The 20,859-nt window shown below is 40.6% G+C and overlaps 1 protein-coding gene across 4 annotated transcripts in view; it reads left to right on the top strand.

Annotated features, from left to right (window-relative positions):
• ca14 (carbonic anhydrase XIV) overlaps positions 1-20,859 on the top strand; it is a 69,870-nt gene that overhangs the window by 25,046 nt on the left and 23,965 nt on the right. For all 4 annotated transcript variants that reach the window (XM_084435550.1, XM_084435553.1, XM_084435551.1 and 1 more), the window contains exons 5-7: positions 16,574-16,669; positions 16,853-16,919; positions 17,079-17,236. In XM_084435550.1, coding sequence (XP_084291676.1) covers positions 16,574-16,669; positions 16,853-16,919; positions 17,079-17,236 — 321 coding nt within the window. The remainder of the gene's footprint in view (positions 1-16,573; positions 16,670-16,852; positions 16,920-17,078; positions 17,237-20,859) is intronic.

The following is a 20,859-nucleotide window of genomic DNA, read 5'->3' as shown; positions in this document are numbered from 1 at the left end:
TTCAAAGTTAGCGAGTCGAGCCCGTAGGGTCGACATCGGTAACTCCTCACACTGTTCGCAGCCGCCCTCGGAGAGAGCGCGAACAGCGTGGTCAAAACCCAGGCAGAGAGCGCACAGCACGTGGCGGTCTCCGTCGCTGAGCGAGGCTCTGCACGAGCCACAGGATGTGCGAGGCATTTGAAACAACGCCTCGCGCTCTTTTAGATGCAAGTGTGTCGCGGCGGACACACAAACACACAAACACAGAGCAGAAAAGGATATATATGCCGGATGGCGCAGCAGGCAGGGAAGGCTGAAGGCGGCGAGCGGCCGGCGTCCTCAGGCTGAGATCCTGGGCGTGCTGGTCGCTGGATTCGAACGGCGGCTTCCTCGGAGATCAGCGATGCGAAGAGCTTCGCTGAAGAGACAGAAATCAGCGAAGCAGCCTCTGTTCCTTGCTTATATACGCTAAGCCACACCCCTAATGACGGGCTGTGACGCACTAAGCGCGCCAAGCGCGCTCATTGGACGTGACGTCACGCGCAAGGCTCAGCCATAGGCTGCTGCAGTTGCCGCAGAGCAGCCAATGGGCACGCGACTCGCTTGCCCTAGGTCTGCAGGCTGCCGCACTGCGTTGACAAGTTTTAAAAAATTAGGATAATTTTTGGCTTCAGTATCTCGTGAAAGGAGACTTTCCCGCAGCGTAAGCTAGCTTACGCAATACGAGAGAACCTCTCGTAAGAGAACTATTAATCTTTTGCCGATACTTCCTTGTCATCATGGAGATCGGAGTTCATGGTTGCATAGCAACGACAGACGCCACGGGACAGCAAGTGCTTGTGGAAAGGAGAGAGCGGCGCGCTCGCGCTTTCCACTTGTTTTTACACATCTAGAGAGACGTTGTTGATTGTTTGAGCATGTGACTGCACGTTTCTCCTTGTTTTCTATTGTTATGCGCAGCATATTTCCCGCACGCACAAACACAGCCACAGACAATGAATTGTTCGGTTAGCGAAGAAGACCGAATGTATGATGCATAGGCTAATAATCTTTAGTTCCCCCCCATGTGACCCATGTAAGCGGTGGAATTCCCTCCCAGTTTAAAAAACGAAATTCAGGCCCTGCATTTATTAAGGCAAACCTAGTAAAAACTAATGTAGTCTATTCACTGACTTGGCAGCTCTGTGAAATGTAATACAACAGTGCCACCTACTGTCTAAATGCATTAACATTAAAAGTCTGAGTTGAAACCTAGACATAGGTAAATGGGTTTGTCAATTAGCCTGAAATAAATAAAATAAAATAAAAATATTCAGATCTTGTACATCCTCACATTGGAGTCTCGAGTTAATGTACAAAGTTTGGTTTCGATACGTGACAGCGTTCCTGAAATATGACCTACTTCCTGTTTTGGCGACTACGCAACGCAGCCGATTTCGTTTGGCTGTGACAGGCAAACGCTTCCGAAAATCAAAAATACTTCTAGTAACTTTTTGTGAGGCTTGGTCCAAGGATCATGTACGTCCAGTTTCGTGAAGTTCGGACCAAATTTGTGACCTGTGAAACTTTAGTTTCGCTTTCTGTTCAATCCACTATGGCGGACGAACGACATGGACTCGTGATGTCATCTTCGCGAGCAACTTACACCGGTACTGACCGAACGTTTTAAAATTGGAACGGTGTCTCTGTCTCAAAGGGCCTAGGCCCAGGAGCTGGCCAAAATTTTTCTCCCGGGAATAATAATAATAATAATAATAATAATAATAATAATAATAATAATAATTATAAGAAAACTTAAGAAGAACAATAAGTGTGCGCTTTCAGCAAGCACACTTAATTATTAGAAATCTAATCACATTCAAGGAACGCACAGCAAGCTCTGAGTGAGGTGTGAGCTCAATTATTATCACAAGAACCAATCACAGCCGTTCAACGTGTGTTATTCGTATTTTTCAAATTTAAACAAGTACAACATATTTTTGGACAACATTTAAATGTCTTTGGAAAATGTATCTATGATGCATTTAAAATAATATGATGTTGATATCTTTGTGGGAATTTCAGTAGTAAAAACATATCATGTAATGGACAACAGCCTAGCTCTTTACAAGTATAGCCTACAAACAAGTAAAAGTGAACAACATTAATTATGACCGCCGCTAGCGTAGCTAGCGAAAGCGTTCATATAGGGATTGTCAAAGTTGTTTTTTTTGTTTTTTTGTCAATCTACTGAATTTTCCGTCAACGATACCAGGGACACCGAAACACCGGGGAGCATGAAATTTGGTGAGCATGTAGCCCCAGGGCCGGCGCTAGCTATAGGCAGAGCAGGCGATTGCCTAGGGCCTCGGGAATTGAGGAGGGGCCTCCATAACCGTAACATCCCCTATATATATAGTCCACCAGTCAAGACGGACAGAAATACGAGCCTCATTGTTCATTGGATATTGTTGAATTGTCACTCATCTGCAGTTAAACCAATTAATGTTTCCATTTCAAAGCGGGTGCCGGCTTCTGAAAGTTTGTTTAACGAACGCATCCATCAGGTGCTGCGAAGCAAAAGCCTAAATAGGCACTCAAAGAAGCACAGCTCGTAATGCAGGTGTGTGAGTTGTCATCATCTATTTTGGAGTGATTGCAATGTATTCTAAATATAAACTTGTACTGTAGATCAGCGTCATTTCTGGAAAAATCATTCACCTCTTTATTACGAGTTTAAAAGAGCGCGAGCGTCATCATTAACGTGCCCAGACGCGACGCTTTGAATTTGCGCGTACAAGGAATAACATCGCGTCGGGAGCTGACTAGTAAAAAAGCTACAAAAGTAAAAGACAAGACGTTTGTATTCAAAGCTAAAAAGCCAACACACTACAGCATTTTTAAATGTTTAAATGTTTAAATGTTTAAAGGTCCCGTTGTATGCCCCTTTTCACAAGATGTAAAATAAGTCTCTGATGTCCCCAGAGTGTGTATGTGAAGTTTGAGCTCAAAATACCCAACAGATCATTTTTTACAGCATGTTTAAATTGACATTTTTTGGGGCTCAGAAAAACGAGCTGTTTCAGTGTGTGCCCTTTAAATGCAAATGAGCTGCTGCTGGACGACCCAGGGGGCGGAGCTTCATGAGCTCGCGCTCAGTCTGTCAGGACAAATTCATCTCATGGAATGATGATAATATCAGAAACTCTCAGTAACGGCGTTCATTTCGAGTCGGACAATAATGCCTACAGAGTCAGAGTGCTGTATAGAGATGAAACAGGTATGGTTTAGTAGTTTAATTACGGTTATTATAACGTATTGTCATCTGCTTGTATGTATCCATTATTTATTAACAGCCTACAAGTCTGCTGTTTCGGACCAGGTCCGAATGATGATCAAACATGTACTGATGAGTTTAATAAAGTTTATTGTACATCACACAAAAGATGAAGCGTCAGTTTTACTTCAGAAAATCACGGTAAGAGCTGAGTAAACACAGTAGCCTAAGTTATAAGAAGTGCGCAAGTAGCCAGTAGAGTTGAGGGAGCATTCCTGTGGGCGGAGGTTAGTCTAAACACGGTTCTGGTGATGTCACTAATGAAGGAAGTAGAGGGGTGTAGTCCAATCGAGCCGTTTTATGTAGTCAACTTCTGTTAAATAAAATATCTCGCTTGGCATTGAACTTTGAGCTTTATAATTTTACAGATATTATTTATACTCTAACAACAACATTACACACTAACTAAAGTTTGAAACATGGGATCACGTAGAACGGGACCTTTAAAATAAAGGATCTCATATCTATGGGTCTATCTTCTAAATTCTGCTGATGAGTTTAAAATATTTTATTTTTTCTGCTCAGTAGCGATCGTGTCTTTCTCTTCCACTTGATTTGTGTATAGCATATTTAAGGTAACAATGCAATACATAATATCATAATATCTGCAGTCAATATTGATTAAATGGGAGGGAAAAATCCTGCCCAGCTATGAAAAAAATGATAAAAGCACTTATGTTCATCTACTGAAGTGGTATTCTGGAACTGTGAATAAATTTAATAAAACAGCAAAATAACAACAACAACAACAATAACATCTTCATTAAACAAAAAAGAGATTACCTTAGATAAAGTTTGATTAATATGTACATACAGTACCGGTAAAAAGTCTGGACCCATTACTATTTTTAATGTTTAAAGTTTCATATTATGCTCTACAAGCCTGCATTTATTTGATCAAAAATAGAGAAAAACAAAAACAAAAACAGGAATATTCAGCAAGGATGTGTTAAATATATAAAAAGTGATAGTGAAGACTTTTTTAAAACAACTTTTTAAAAATAAAAAAATCCTGAAAAAAAGTATCACAGGTTATAAAATAAATATTAAGCACAATTTCTAAACATTTGATAATAAATCAGAATATTAAAGTTTTCTGAAGGATCACGTGACACTAAATTCAGTTTTGCATCACAGAAATATATTTTAAAGTATAGTAAAATAGAAAACCATTATTTAATAATATTTCACTATATTATTTTTCTGTATTTTTGATCAAATAAATCCAGGCTTGATGAGCATAAGAGACTTCTTTCAAAAACATTAAAAATAGTAATTTGTCCAAACTTATGTACTGTATAAGTAAAAATATACTAAATTTAAAATTAAATGTTGTATAAATATAAAGGTTAGGAATCATATTTGTTTCAAGTGTTTTTTATTGGGGGTGGGGGGCCTCCAACATGAATTTTGCCTAGGGCCTCCTAATGTCTAGAACCGGCCCTGTGTAGCCCCACTAGACTTTTACGGAAAAATTTCGTTTGGTCCCCGGGGCCACTCCGGGGGCCGCGCTGGGCCCCCCCAAACCCAAAAAACCCAAACCCAAAAAATGCAGTTTTGCCTAAATAATTACCTGAACTGTGGCACCGAGGATGAAGAAATTTGCAAAGTATGTTGGTCTTAAGGGCCCACATCAGCCTAGCCCATAATCGATTGTCAAAGTTTTTTAGTTTTTTTTTCCCGTCAATCTACTGAATTTTTCGTCAACGATACCAGGGACACCGAAACACCGGGGAACATGAAATTTGGTGGGCATGTAGCCCCACTAGACTTTTACGGAAAAATTTCGTTTGGTCCCCGGGGGCCACTCCCCCCCCCCCCCGCGCTTGGCCCCCCCAAACCCAAAAAATGCAGTTTTTCCTAAATAACTACTTGAACCGTGGAACCGAGGATGAAGAAATTTTTATGGTATGTTGGTCTTAAGGGCCCACATCAACCTAGCCCATAATCACTCATTTGTGATTTGCGCCCCTCCCATAAAAAATGAAAATGCAATATTATTCTGCTTTAATCGCCCCTATCTTCAGTGGAGATGTTCAGAACTGCACCATATTTCATGTGTATGATTAACTTGACATCCTCTGGGGTATGCTAAGTTTCGTAGAATATAAAATAAATTCATTTATGTGCACATTTAGTGACTGTACACTCATCGGCCTGTAGATGGTGCTGTTGAGCGAAGGGTTGCTGGTTTAGGATGATACTGTCACACACACACATGCAGGAATACAAACAAACGCAAGCATGCACACACACTGACATCCACACGCACAGACACACACCCATACACACACATACAAATCCACATGCACAGACACACACACACAAACACACACATGCGCACACACAAACACACACACATACACACACACACACACAGACAGACATGCACATACTACTACTTTTTTTAGGTATATACATAAACACGCAATACAGCCAAATTGCTCCACGTCATTTATTTTTGTGGAAAGCCAGTGCAGGCCTGAGCGGCGGTCATATTTTGTACCGCCATGCGGTACATCTAGTTTTAAGTGCTTATTGCAATGCTTAATAATAGTTGACAAATGTTTATAATACATTAGAAGTTGGTACATAATACAAAAATCTAAAATAATAAAATAATAAAATCATAAATATTACAAATATATTACACTAGGCCTAAGTGTTTAAAGTACTTTAAACACACTAAAAGCTTAATCATTTTGCTGTTCTTACAAAACTTCACACAAATGGTATGACTGTGTTTAGCATATTTCTCAAAAATTTAACTAAGCATATATTTATTACCAATGTACTTATTGTGCACTTTTTAGAAATATATTAAAAGTATGCTTGTGTTTATCATATTTCTTAAAAGTATAATTAAGCATATATTTATTACCAATGTACCTTTAGTGCATTTGTTAGAAATATATTAAAATTATGCTTGTGTTTAGCATATTTATTTAAAGTATAATATTAAGCATACATTTATTACCAATGTACTTCTAGTATACTTTTTAGAAATATATTAAAATGCAATTCAATGTATTTTTAATGCACTTCAAATAAGCATGTTGGTAATACAAATGTATTATAAACATACTATTTGTATTTCAAGTATATTTTTAATACATTTAATACTACGTCTTTTTCACCTGGGATCTTAAGAAGTACTAAAGATAAGCTTTTAGTATATTAAGTACAAAATAAGTGCGCTAAAATAGAGCACTTTAAGTACATTATGGAAGTACATTATGGAAGTGTACTAAGTGCACTTAAATAAAATGTATTTTAGTGAACTTTTTTTTCACCTGGGCTATACTTGTTGATCGAGATATACTTAAAAGTATAATTAAGTATTCTAAGTATTCTTGGCTTGTACTTTTGTTTACTATTTTGATTGAGTAGCTTATTTGTCATGCTGATAGAACGAGGAAGCAATAGCAGGTGCAATAAACTCTTTATTGGATACAATGATGAAACATATAAGGCAAACAAACACTGGCGGGTGGCGCAGGGACCTCGATGGTCGAACACGGGTGAGTCTGAGCTGGTGCAGAGTGACGTGATGGTGATGGTGATCTCCGGCGTGAACAACGAACTGAACAATGAACAGGAATCCAGGAACGAACACCACACGATCACAGGACGAGGAACAGGAACACCAGACAGCAAGACATCAAACAACGATCTGACAATGGAGAGGAGAAAACGGTGAGTATTTAAGGAAGTGATGATGAGTCGCAGCTGGCGCCGATAATGATTGCAGATTGATGAATGAGCATGATTGCTCTGGCCACACCCAATCCACGCGACACACACATATACACAAATAACAAACGCACGAGACAAAAAGGAAGCAATGCATTCGTAAACCGTGACAGTACCCCCCCTCCTAGGAACGCCTCCTGGCGTCCCCAGACTCCCTTACCTGTCGATTGTAATCATCGATAAGGGAGTGATCCAGAATGTCTCTCGTAGGTACCCAACTCCTCTCCTCCGAACCGTAACCTTCCCAGTCCACCAAGTACTGGACTCCGCGTCCCCTCCGCCTAGAGTCCAGAATACGATTTACCGAATAAGTAGGTTCCCCATCTACGAGACGCGGCGGGGGAGGAACCGGAACTGGCGGGTTAATCGCTGATCGAAACACAGGCTTAATCTTGGATACATGGAAAACGGGGTGAATTCTCCTGTACGCTGGAGGAAGGTTGAGGCGGACTGCCACCGGACTAATGATCTTGGTGACAGTGAATGGGCCAATAAATTTGGGTGCGAGCTTATTAGAGACGGAACGGAGAGGAATATTCTTAGTAGAAAGCCACACTTTTTGACCAACGACGTATACGGGAGGCTTCGACCGGTGGCGATCGGCTTTAGCCTTGGTGCGCGACCTCACCTGGAGTAGAGTCTCACGGGCTCTAGTCCAGGTGCGGTGACACCTCTGGACAAAGGCGTGTGCAGAGGGGACCGCGACTTCGGACTCCAGACTGGGAAAGATAGGTGGCTGGTAACCTACACTACACTCAAACGGAGACAGGCCCGTGGATGACACTGGTAATGTATTGTGGGCGTACTCCACCATAGACAATTGCTGACTCTAGGAAGAAGGATTCTTGGATACCAAACACCGCAACATTCTTTCCAGATCCTGGTTGGCTCTCTCGGTCTGACCATTGCTCTGGGGATGAAACCCTGAGGATAGACTGACAGTCGCGCCCAGTAGTTTACAAAACTCTTTCCAAAATTTGGACACAAATTGGGGTCCTCTGTCGGAAACCACGTCAATCGGGAGGCCATGTAAACTAAAGACGTGATCTACGACGGTCACCGCTGTCTCCTTGGCTGAGGGTAATTTGGCACAATGGCACAAACAAACTGTGAATGTCCCGGGCCATAAGTGACCACCAAAATCGTTGCTTAACCAGAAAACTAGTACGGGTCACTCCTGGATGACAGGCTACGTTGGAACAATGTCCCCACTGAATAACGTCTGACCGTAATCCCTCCGGCACAAATAAACGGTTCGGTGGGCAACCGACCGGGGGCGTTACCCCTTCTAAGGCCTTCTTGACCTTCGATTCGACCTCCCATGTGAGTGTGGAGACAAATAGGGTCTTGGGTAAAATGCACTCGGGAGTAACCAGGCGTTCGGAACGATCAAAAATGCGCGATAAAGAATCGGGTTTGATGTTTTTGGAACCCGGGCGGTACGAGAGAGTAAAATCAAAACGACCGAAAAAAAGTGCCCACCGAGCCTGCCTGGAGTTCAATCTTTTAGCGGACCTGATATATTCCAAATTCTTGTGATCGGTCCAGACGATAAAAGGTACCCCCGACCCTTCTAACCAGTGACGCCATTCTTCCAACGCTAACTTGACTGCCAACAACTCTCTGTTACCAATGTCATAGTTACGTTCGGCTGGGGACAAGCGATGGGATAAAAACGCGCAGGGATGCATCTTCTCGTCCGTGGAAGAACGTTGGGACAACACTGCACCTACCCCCACCTCTGACGCGTCGACCTCCACCACGAACTGACGTGAGGAATCAGGGGCTATCAGAATTGGGGCCGAAACAAAGCGGTCCTTCAGTTTGGCAAACGCGGCTTCAGCCGCGTCTGACCACCTGAACGTAGTTCTGGGGGAGGTCAAGGCAGTCAGAGGTGCGGCTAGTTGGCTGAAATTACGAATAAAACGTCGGTAGAAGTTGGCGAATCCCAGAAACCTCTGCAGGGCCTTGCGGGAATCTGGGATTGGCCACTCCACCACAGCCTTAACCTTCTCAGGGTCCATACGTACTCCCTCAGACGAAATGATGTCCCCAAGAAATGGAACCGACTGTGCGTTGAACTCGCATTTCTCCGCCTTGACAAAAAGCCCATTCTCTAGCAACCTCTGAAGCACTCGTCGGACGTGCTGCACATGTTCCTGGAGAGAAGAAGAAAATATCAATATGTCATCCAGGTAGACATATATGAACTGATCTACCATATCTCGCAGCACGTCATTGACGAGGGCCTGGAAGACTGCTGGGGAGTTGGACAACCCGAAGGGCATGACCAAGTATTCAAAGTGACCCCTGGGGGTGTTAAAAGCAGTCTTCCATTCATCCCCCTCCCTGATGCGGACCAAATGATAAGCATTACGCAAGTCCAATTTCGTGAAGAGTGACGCTCCCTGCAACCTCTCGAAAGCTGAAGACATCAACGGCAAAGGATAAGTATTCTTTACCGTGATGTTGTTCAGCCCCCGGTAATCAATACAAGATCGCAGAGAACCGTCCTTCTTCCCCACAAAAAAGAACCCCGCCCCCGCTGGAGAAGAGGAAGGGCGAATGAACTTCGTTGCTAAAGAATCAGAAATATATTTCTCCATGGCCTCCCTTTCTGGAGCAGAAAGCGAATATAACTTGCCCTTAGGCGGAGATTTACCTGGCAATAAATCTGGCACAGTCGTAGGGACGATGCGGAGGCAGAGAAGCAGCTCGAGACTTACTGAACACCTCCTTCAGGTCGTGGTACTCCGCGGGCACGTTAGACAAATCCACTGCTTCCTCCTGTAACACAGACATAGCGGTCGAAGACTCGCTTCATGGCGGCGGAGAGTGCCTGGAACGACTCGCAGCATGGGTCTTGGTTTTCCCACACCGCCGTTCCCCAAAGTGCCACTCTCCCAGTCAGCAGTGAAAGGACAAATGCGACCCTGGATCGCTCATTGTTGAAGGTTCTCGGTTGCAGTGCAAAGTGCATTGAGCATCCAGTCAGGAACGCTCGACAGAAACTGGGTTCTCCGGCATACCTCTCAGGTACAGGTAAGCGAGGTTCCGACTGGGAGAGAGGATCCGATGGTGTGGGAGGAACGGCCGGTGTGGGCGGCGCAGTGGGAGCTCACAGTTGTTGGATTTGCTGGGTGAGCTCGGACACCTGCGCCACCAGAGCCTGAACCGCACGGCCAGTGTTGTTAAGCCCCTCCTCCTGGGCGTCCATGCATTGAATGCTGCGGTTGATGAACGTCTCCATAGAAATCTGAGCTCCGCCCGCTGCTTCCATGTCTTGGTCAGATCGTTCTGTCATGCTGATAGAACGAGGAAGCAATAGCAGGTGCAATAAACTCTTTATTGGATACAATGATGAAACATATAAGGCAAACAAACACTGGCGGGTGGCGCAGGGACCTCGATGGTCGAACACGGGTGAGTCTGAGCTGGTGCAGAGTGACGTGATGGTGATGGTGATCTCCGGCGTGAACAACGAACTGAACAATGAACAGGAATCCAGGAACGAACACCACACGATCACAGGACGAGGAACAGGAACACCAGACAGCAAGACATCAAACAATGATCTGACAATGGAGAGGAGAAAACGGTGAGTATTTAAGGAAGTGATGATGAGTCGCAGCTGGCGCCGATAATGATTGCAGATTGATGAATGAGCATGATTGCTCTGGCCACACCCAATCCACGCGACACACACACATACACAAATAACAAACGCACGAGACAAAAAGGAAGCAATGCATTCGTAAACCGTGACATTATTAAATGATTTTTTTAAAAACATAATATTACACACTGTCTTATAAACTAACATGGTCATGTTTATATAGTAACAAGCTTTCAGGTGGAATAGCTTATAGAGTAAATAAAATAAGCATGGAACTGAACCTGATCTTGTACAGCGATAATAATAATGAGTTTATTCAAGTGTTCTATTAGTGTACTTCTTTTCAACTAAAAATAAGAAAGCATACTTTCAGTCTACATTTTATATACTTCTCAAAAATATACTTTATGTACTTCTCAGAAATATACTTAAAATTACACTTAAGTGTACTTGACTTATACTGAGGGAAAAGTCCAAGTATATTTGGCCTATACTTGTACTCAATCATTTGATTGAGATATACTTAAAAGTATAATTAAGTATTCAAAGTATACTTTGCTTGTATAGTTGTGTTAACTCTTTTGATCGAGTAGCCTATTAAATATAAATAATATTGATTAAAAAAAATATATATATATTAATTAAAATATTGATATAAAACAGATATGTGTCTAATTATGTGTATCTGAATTTTTGTTTAGGCTAGTCCACTGGTAGTGTACATAGGAATTTATTTTAATTCTACTTTACTCATTGACTGAATTTTCCAGCTATCCATATTTTCACTGTTATACGGTAGGGGGCGCTATGGCATCTTGTAGTATAGAATCTCCGGATCAAAACACAGGAGAAGAAGCTGAAACAAGTGATAGAAGATTTAAAAAAAATTTATTGCACTTCAAACAAGCATAGTCAATGTACAGTCAGAATTGCAATATATACAAATCTAAAAAAAATAAATAAAATAAAAAACAGACAGCCAGGGGGTGGAGGCTAAACATTATATAAAAATATTTAAATTGCTTTCTTATTGTGGGAATGAAAGATAGTCTTGATATATATTTGCATTTCTTTTTCAAGAACCAAAAACAAAGGTAGGGTTTTATTGAACTTACATTTATGTATATGGAATTTAGCACAATTTTAAATTAAATGTATAACATAGTACTCTTTCCTTTTATTTGAGGGAATATTATTAAAACCAAATATAACATTTTCTAAAACAAGTGATAGAAGATTGCTATCAAAAATCAAAACTGCTTAATGTTTCCAAATGAAATTAAGCGTAACCCATGAAGAGAAAACGACTGTGAAGCTTTGGGGGTGTTGGACTCGATCTACTCCATCTGTGTTTTGATCATCATTCTGAATCTGATCAAAATCTTTTGTCTTTGACAAAAATGTGATTTTCTCAACTTTTTTGTTTAAAATGTTGCCTTTCTTTATGAAACTTACCAACATTCAAGTGTTGATAAAAAAGGATGCATGAAGCTAATAAAATGTTTTTAAAATTAAAGTACAGTTAAAGGTATTTTTCAAGTATAAAAAATAACATTTGAACATAGTGGTATATAGGCCTACTGCAAGTGCAAAAATAATATATAAATAGTAAACTATAAGTATAATGTTAAGTTCACTTAAAGAAAACTTGTAGTATTAGTTCACTTAAAGAAACTAGTAGTTTACTGAGAGTATACTTCAAAGTGTACTTTCATAAACTAAAAATTTGCTACAAGTATTAAAATAGTAAACTTCTAGTATACCCATAATTTCAATTGCAGTACAAATGAGAAACTTAATTATGAACTAGTTGTGCACTTAAAGTTTACTACTGTTACACTTATAGTACACTTAAACATATACTTTTATATACTAAAAGTGGGCCAATTTAGTCCAAAGCGGTATTAAAATACTACACTTACAAGTTTACTACTAGTACATATTGACATTAGTATACTTACTGAATAATGTATACTTAAAAATATACTTGAACATTACTTAAGTATACTTCATAAAATGAACTTGAAGTATACTTCTTTTTCGTAAGGGTAAAGTGCTGGAAAAGAGAGAGTTAAAAGTTTCTGTTGCAAAATCGAGTTCTTCTAAGCTATCTGGGATGATGAGATGATGAAACTGATCAGGAAGATTATTAATAAAGCAATCTTTAGTGGCAGAAGTGATAGGTCTAACATATTTGTTACACGGCTTTGCAGCCTTGGCTAAATGAAGTTTACACGAGACTAGATAATGATCTGAGATGTCATTGCTCTGCTGCAGAATTTCAACGATATCAACATTGTTAAATAATAATATTAGAGCTAGAGTATGATTACGACAATGAGTAGGTCCTGACACGTGTTGTCTAACTCCAATAGAGTTGAGAATGCCTTTAAATGCCAATCCCAATGCATCTTTTTCGTTATATACATGTATATTAAAATCACCAACAATTAGGACTTTATCTGCAGCCAATACTAACTCTGATAGAAAGTCAGCAAATTCTTTGATAAAGTCTTTATGGTGCCCTGGTGGCCTGTATACAGTAGCCAGCACAAATCTCAAATGCGATTTATCATTTACACTATATATTGTTACATTAAACACTTCAAAAGAATTATATTTCGAAACTAGACTTCTTAGTAATTCTGAAAATATGACTATAAATTACAGCAACACCTCCCCCTTTGCCTTTCAGACGAGGTTCATGTTTATAACCGTAATCTTGGGGGTGGACTCATTTAAAGTAATGTAATCGTTTGGTTTTAGCCAGGTTTCTGTCAAACACAGCACATCTCGGTTATAGTCTGTAATCATATCAATAAGAGTACGTGCTTTTGAAGTAAGGGATTGAATATTCAGCAACCCAAGCTTTATCATTTGCTCATTTGTATTATATCTGTTTTTTATTTGTTGAACATCAAATAAAAAAAATTCCCTTAGATGGGTTTGGAAGTTTTTGGTATTTCCTAATTCGGGGAACAGACACAGTCTCTATATGATGATATCTAGGTGAAAGAGTCTCTATGTGATGGGATTTATCTGACCTCGGTGACGTGAGACAGCTAGCAGACGGTCAGTTTAGCCAGCCTGTCTGCTTCCTGACCTGAGCCCCAATTCATGTTTGAGCTCTAAGACTATGTGCCATATTACTAGAGACTAATGTAGTAGATATGTACTAATTTTTAAAAAGTTTCTACTTTTTGATAGTAACTTATAGTGTAGCTAACTACTTTTTCAGAAGGGTAGCTTGACTGTATCTTAACTATTTCAACTTATGAGTAGCTTGTAGCTTGTCAAGCTACAGTTTGAGAGTAGCTTCCCCAACACTGGTAGCACACGTGGCCTGGAAGAGATATTGACTAGACAAGAAGTTAAAGTGTAACATAAAGTGTCCGTTGCGGTATTTACATCCAGAGATGATAATCAGGGAAGAGATGATGACACAACTTAGGAAAGATGGTAGGGAGAAAGTGAGCGAAGGTTATGTCTGAAAGCAACTGGTAGAGGGGTTGGTGGTGCACAAGTAGTGAGTTCTAGATTAAAAGTAGTGAAGAAATGATCAGAAATGTGCAGAGGTTTTACCAAAAACTTTATGTGATGCAGTTGCACGTGTAAATTAGGTCAAGTTGGTTGCCTGATTTGTGAGTACCTGTGGTGATGAGCCGGTTTTAGATCAAATGCGGCTAGGAGAGAGTGGAAGTCTTTAGCATAAGGCATCTCCAGATGGATGTTGAAATCACCAAAGACTACAAGTGGGCTCCTGGATGTGGGCACATACAGCTCCTCTACAAAGGTACTCATTTGACCTGGGGAGCGATAAATTACAACAATATGGATTTTAACAGGAAATGTTTCATGTAAATAGCATGAAATGCAAACGAAATGTTATTGCAAAGAGAAGAGTGAGTTGAGTACTTCTAATTGTTAGAAATGAGAACATCTGTGCCCCCACCCCTCCCAGACTGATGAGGGGTGTGAGAGAAATAGTGAGAGAGCCGCAGGGATTGCTGAGTCCTCTGGACGAATCCAGGTCTCGGTCAAGCCCGAGATATTGAGAGTAGATTGAGTTGCAAAGGCTGGAATGAAGTCAGCTTTGTTGACTGCTGAATGACAATTCCAAAGACCCACAGATACAGAGAGAGGTGCATTAGAAGAGGAGCAAATAGGATGCAGATTATCGGTATTGTGCAGCATTGTTGAGAGACAACAGGAATGTTTTAAAATCAAAATTAGATTAAAAAGAATCATAACAACCATTTTTACGACATAAGTAGTTCCATTCTGGGATATTAATAGAAGATAGGCTCCTAGATCAATTAAAGTAGGGAACACTAGAGGGGCGCAGGAGACCACCAGGGTGGCACAGGCAGAGCAGAAGATCACCAGGGCAGCGCAGACGGAGCAGAAGACCACCAGAGTGCTACAGGAGACCACCAGAGTGCCGTAGAAGATCACCAGGGTAGTGCAGGCGAAGCAGAAGCCCACCAGAGTGCTACAGGAGACCACCAGAGTGCCGTAGAAGATCACCAGGGCAGTGCAGGTGAAGCAGAAGCCCACTAGAGTGCTACAGGAGACCACCAGAGTGCCGTAGAAGATCAGCAGGGCAGTGCAGGCGAAGCAGAAGACCACCAGAGTGATACACGAGACCACCAGAGTGCCGTAGAAGATCACCAGGTGAAGCAAAAGCCCACCAGAGTGCTACAGGAGACCACCAGAGTGCCGTAGAAGATCAGCAGGGCATTGCAGGCGAAGCAGAAGACCACCAGAGTGCTACAGGAGACCACCAGAGTGCTGTAGAAGATCACCAGGGCAGTGCAGGCGGAACAGGAAACTACAGCAAAGCTGGAGACCATCACGGTGGAGCAAGCAGATTGTTTGTTTGTGCAAGCGTATGTTCCAGCATCATTGTTGTGTTCTGCCTTGTCTTGTTGGAGTCCAGCCTCATTGTCTTGTATTCTGCCATGTCCTGTGGGATACTTTGGCAGTTTTGTTCCCCACTGCATTCAGCCCTGGTTGCGCTCCCGATCTCTGATCGTGGATTGTCTTTGTCTCCACCCTGCTTCACGTGCCGCCTGAGTGCTGCCAGCCCCACGCCTCAACAGTGCACTCCACTGCACTACACCGCCTTGTTCTGGCTCTTCAGCCGTTACGTTCATCTACGCTAGATGAATGCTACCACGGAAGTTCCACTGAGATTGTTCCTGTCTGGATTGTTGAGGTCTGGTCTGGATTATTGACAGCCTTTTTGTTGCCTTTTTGAAATGATCTCAGTTTAGAAGGTGTTTTTTTTTTTTTTTTTTTTTTTTTGGTGCCTGCAGACAAAAAGAGTCCTTGTCCTGATCTGACAACAACAACAAACACAGGAAACACTAGGGCTATATGCACACATGTGCAAATCACTCCTCAGATTTCAATGAAGAAAGAAAGCTTTAACAAAGTAGCATGGTCAGCTACGCAATGTCTTGTTCCCCATTAAGTGAACCAAGGTTACATAAGTAACAGAGATGATCACTTTCATAGGTACACTCAATGCCGTATCAGTAGTTGACACTATATAGAACCAACTACTGATACGGCATTGAGTGTACCTATGAAAGTGAACCAAGGTTACATAAGTAACAGAGATGATCACTTTCATAGGTACACTCAATGCCGTATCAGTAGTTGACACTATATAGAACCACGTTCATTTCAGCCATTTAACCAAAAACCTTGACTTCAGGACGATGGAACTGAATGTGCTAAAATGCTAACTTGATTCTGAGTTTGGCCTACAAAGTGATGTCATACCTGCATTCTATAGTGTCAGCTACTTCACAACATTGTGCGAACCTATGAAAGAAAACATGTCTTATTTAAGCTGCCTAAATATATTATAACCTGAACACACACTCTCTCTTTTCTCTCAGCTCCATATTGTCCATTACAATACAGAGGTTTATGCTAATATGTCTGAAGCTGTGACCCAAGAAAATGGCCTGGCTGTGTTAGGGATTCTAATTGAGGTGATTTCTCTTTAAACAAACCCTATATTCATGTAGTATTTATATATATATATATATATATATATATATATATATATGTGTATATATATATATATATATATATATATATATATATATATATATATATATATATATATATATTACCACTCAAACTTTATCTCATTCAGTTGTTTGTTTTTTCAGGCAGGTGAAGAGATTAATCAGGCATACGGTAGTATTCTCAACTATCTGGGCAGCATCAGATATGCAGGCATGTATTTGTGTATATGTGCGAGTATATCTACTGTATACATGTGTGATTTCCGTGCTTCAGCCTTTTGGGTTAGTTTGTAAATTAACATACAACATACAAGACATACAATTTCATTAAAATGTTTACAACTTTTAATATTTGTTTGATTTATTTCAGGCCAGAAGGTGGCTATCCCTGCATTTGACATACAGTCATTGCTGCCTGACAACCTCAGCCAATATTTCCGCTACAATGGCTCACTCACCACTCCACCCTGCCACCAGAGTGTCCTCTGGACCATCTTCAATGAAAGGGTGAAAATCTCTCATTCACAGGTACAGAGAGACTGTGTGAAAGCTCAAACAATGCTAACTTTTCATATTCATTAGTTCAGTCATGACAATTCTTGAGATAAATTGTTATTTTCATATTACTGGATGTGACAGTAGTAGTGGCCTGGGTGTAATATATCCTTTTAGGCTGCTGCTGCTGCTGCAAGTACACTGAACAAAATTATAAATGCAACACTTTTGTTTTTGGCCCTATTTTTCATGAGCTGAACTCAAAGATCTAGGTCTTTATCTATGTACACAAAAGGCCTATTTCTCTCAAATATTGTTCACAAATCTGTCTAAATCTGTGTTAGTGAGCACTTTTCCTTTGCCGTGATAATCCATCCAGCTCACAGGTGTGGCATAGCAAAATGCTGATTAGACAGCATGATTATTGCACAGGTAAATAAATCCCATGTAAGCCAAATTAGGCAGGTGGTGCTGGGGAGGAGGGAGACAAAAAGTCTGATAGCATGCTTTCAATGACTCCGAGCAGCTATATCAGTCATGCAAGTCCAACCTCTAACTTCTTGAATGGGGAAATTCAGAAATCTCAAAAACTCTCATTTCACTAGTTTACACTTACAAATAAGTCAGATAGAATAAATGCGTATTTGGCATGCTGTCCGAGGAGAGGGCTCCGGGCTCGGTATTCGGCCCGAACCCAGAGTACTCTCCCCGTATTCCTGGCTGTGAAAGAACAAGCCAAGGGTGAGGAGTCGGGGTGGTGGAGGGATGCTGAAACTGTCAAGGAAGTTAGGTGAGTTGTGAATTCAGAGTGAATATATATATGCTTCCTCTCATGCTGATAGGGTAGACATGGTAATTGTTTGATGAGATGATTGATAGATTGGTTGATTGATTGATTATTTGAACGTGCTCCTCCCGAACTTTGTTTATAAAACATCATTTAAAAAATATATTTCAAATCAGCAACAAAATCTGACATGAACTGTCTGATACTTTTTTCTTTCTTTTTTTTTGTGCTCAAATAAGGCTAAAATCAGATATTTCAAGTTGGTCCAGCACATGTGTAGTCCCAAGTGCAGGTATCAGGACACTGACTGCTTCTATGGGAACATGAGCTTCTTACAGAAACTGCAGTAATGCAGGTCATCGGAGTGCCCTCAGAACTCTGGACAGGTCCCAGGATGGAACCATGTGGGGACAAGGCAAATTCAAACTTGACGACCAAGTCATCTTCCCCAATTGATTGCCCTGCTATAGGAGCGTATGGGAAAGAAGAGAAGGCTCCCGTTGAGCGGCCATAGATGGAGGCTCCACAAGTCAGGTTGGGGATGCCAAATTGTCCCCCCTGCTTGGGAGAGGAGGTCCCTCCTCAACGGAATTGGCCATGGGGCTGCTGACAGAGCTGAACCATCCCTGGGATCCACGACTGAAATTATGAAATGATCTCGCAGTGAGAAAAGCTGGTCTCTGTGAGTGTAGCCTCTGTCTGGGCACGGCCTAGACAAGCGATGTACTCTTTGTGCTGATCTGAGGGAATTAGGAGAGCACTGCATGAGCCACACTCGTGGCGTGACGTTTAGCAAAAAACATTGCTTATAATTTGCTCTTTTTAAGTGAAATTTGCTTTTAAATAGTCACTGAATAGCTGCAGAGTAGAAGTGCCAAGTCAGCTGCAGTCACTGAAGCGCCGTTAATCCGCTGCTTGAGGTTTGTTTCAACGGCGAGCAGAAAGACTTCTGTCTTCTTCTTCTTCTGAGTCAGCGAGGAGATGATATTCGCGCTTGAAGGAGAAAACTTCTGATGAAAATGGCAATCAGCGCGACTTAAAAAGACATTAAAATAGGCTATAATAAAATATAGTTGTGTAGTAATGGCTGAAGACTGGAACTGTACTGAAGATTATAAGGTTGATAGGATTGGTGAAGAAACTCATTTTCAATCAGGTGTAGTACTTTCTAAGGTGATTCAAGAACATGATTTGAGTGATACAGTGATACAGAGTGAACAGTATACAGTATGCATTTATCAAATTAAGAAATAATAAAGTTAAAATAATAGTTCACCCAAAAATATTTCTGTCATCACTTACTCACCCTCAAGTTGTTCCAAACATGTATTCATTTCTTTCTTCTGCTGAACAGAAAAAATATATATTTAGAAGAATATGGTTAGCCAAACAGTTGATGGACTCCATTGCCTTCCATAGTATGGAAAATACTATGGAAGGCAATGGGGTCCATCAGCTGTTTGGTTTCCTACATTCTTCAAAATAACTTATTTTGTGTTTAGCAGAAGAAAGAAATGTTTGAAACAACTTTAGGGTGAGTAAATGATAGATTTTTCATTTTTGGGTGAACTATCCCATTAAGGGGGCTAGATTAGACAGGATTTATGAGTAAGTCTTTTAATAATAGAGTGATGAATGCTGCTATCATTCCTAGTGGTTTGTCTGAGTAACTATAGATATGGTAACTATAGATAAACTACTATATAATAAAAAACGACTTTTAGATTGCAGTATTATTGGTATTTTAATAAGAATGTATAATATAATGTTATTTTGTAAGAGTTTTACTCATCTTTTGGATAAATGGAGGTTACAGAAAAATAATTATGACAAATAATGATTAAAAAAAATGACACATTGATAAAAGTCAATGGGAGGTTTGAAAGGCACATATTATTATTTTTTTTGTCAAAGTTATGAGTCTCAAATATAAAAAGCTATGAATACAGTTCAAAATTTGCAATGTGAAATGGGAGAAATGGAAAAGATGTTGCTGGACAATGAAGAAGGAATCAATAAAAGTGGTGAATTAAGTAAGAAGCAGCTAAAATTTAAACATCTATTGCAAGAACAAGTTAAAATGCATTAAAGGGTATGTTCACCCAAAAATGAAAATTCTGTCAGTAATTACTCACCCTCATGTTGTTCCAACCCTGTAAGACCTTCGTTCATCTTCGGAACACAAATTAAGATATTTTTGATGAAATCTGAGCGCTGGCTCACTCCTCCATAGACTTCTAGGTGACTGAAACTTGCTGGCCCAGAAAATGTATTAAAGAGCTCGTTAATATAGTCCAAGTGACTACAGTGGCTCAATCTTAAGTATATCAAGCGACGAGAAAACTTTTTGTGCGCAAAAACAAACAAAAATAACGACTTTATTCCACTATTCATTTCCTTCTATCTGGGCCTCGAGTTAGTTCACGTACTGTTTTTGCGCAGCGCGTCTTTGTTGTTCGTCACACGCATCACACACATGACCAGCGTCGGCCAATAGTGAGCCTACGTGGTGACGTTTAACACAGACGCGCTGTGCAAAAACACTACGTGAACTAACTCGTGGCCCAGATAGAAGGAAATGAATAGTGGAATAAAGTCGTTATTTTTGTTGTTTTTTGCGCACAAAAAGTATTCTCGTCGCTTGATATACTTAAGATTGAGCCACTGTAGTCACTTGGACTATATTAACAATCTCTTTAATAACTTTTCTGGGCCAGAAGATGAACGAAGGTCTTACGGGGTTGGAACAGCATGAGGGTGAGTAATTACTGACAGAATTTTCTTTTTTGGGTGAACTAACCCTTTAATAAGGTCACATTTTTGTTCAATCAAGGATATGGATGCTCCTAGCAAGTTTTTTTTTTTTTTT

This window comes from Rutilus rutilus, assembly GCF_951802725.1.
Source record: "Rutilus rutilus genome assembly, chromosome: 17".
Lineage (NCBI taxonomy): Eukaryota > Metazoa > Chordata > Actinopteri > Cypriniformes > Leuciscidae > Rutilus > Rutilus rutilus.
The sequence above is the reverse complement of the archived record's forward strand: the minus strand, read 5'-3'. Positions and strand labels throughout refer to the sequence as shown.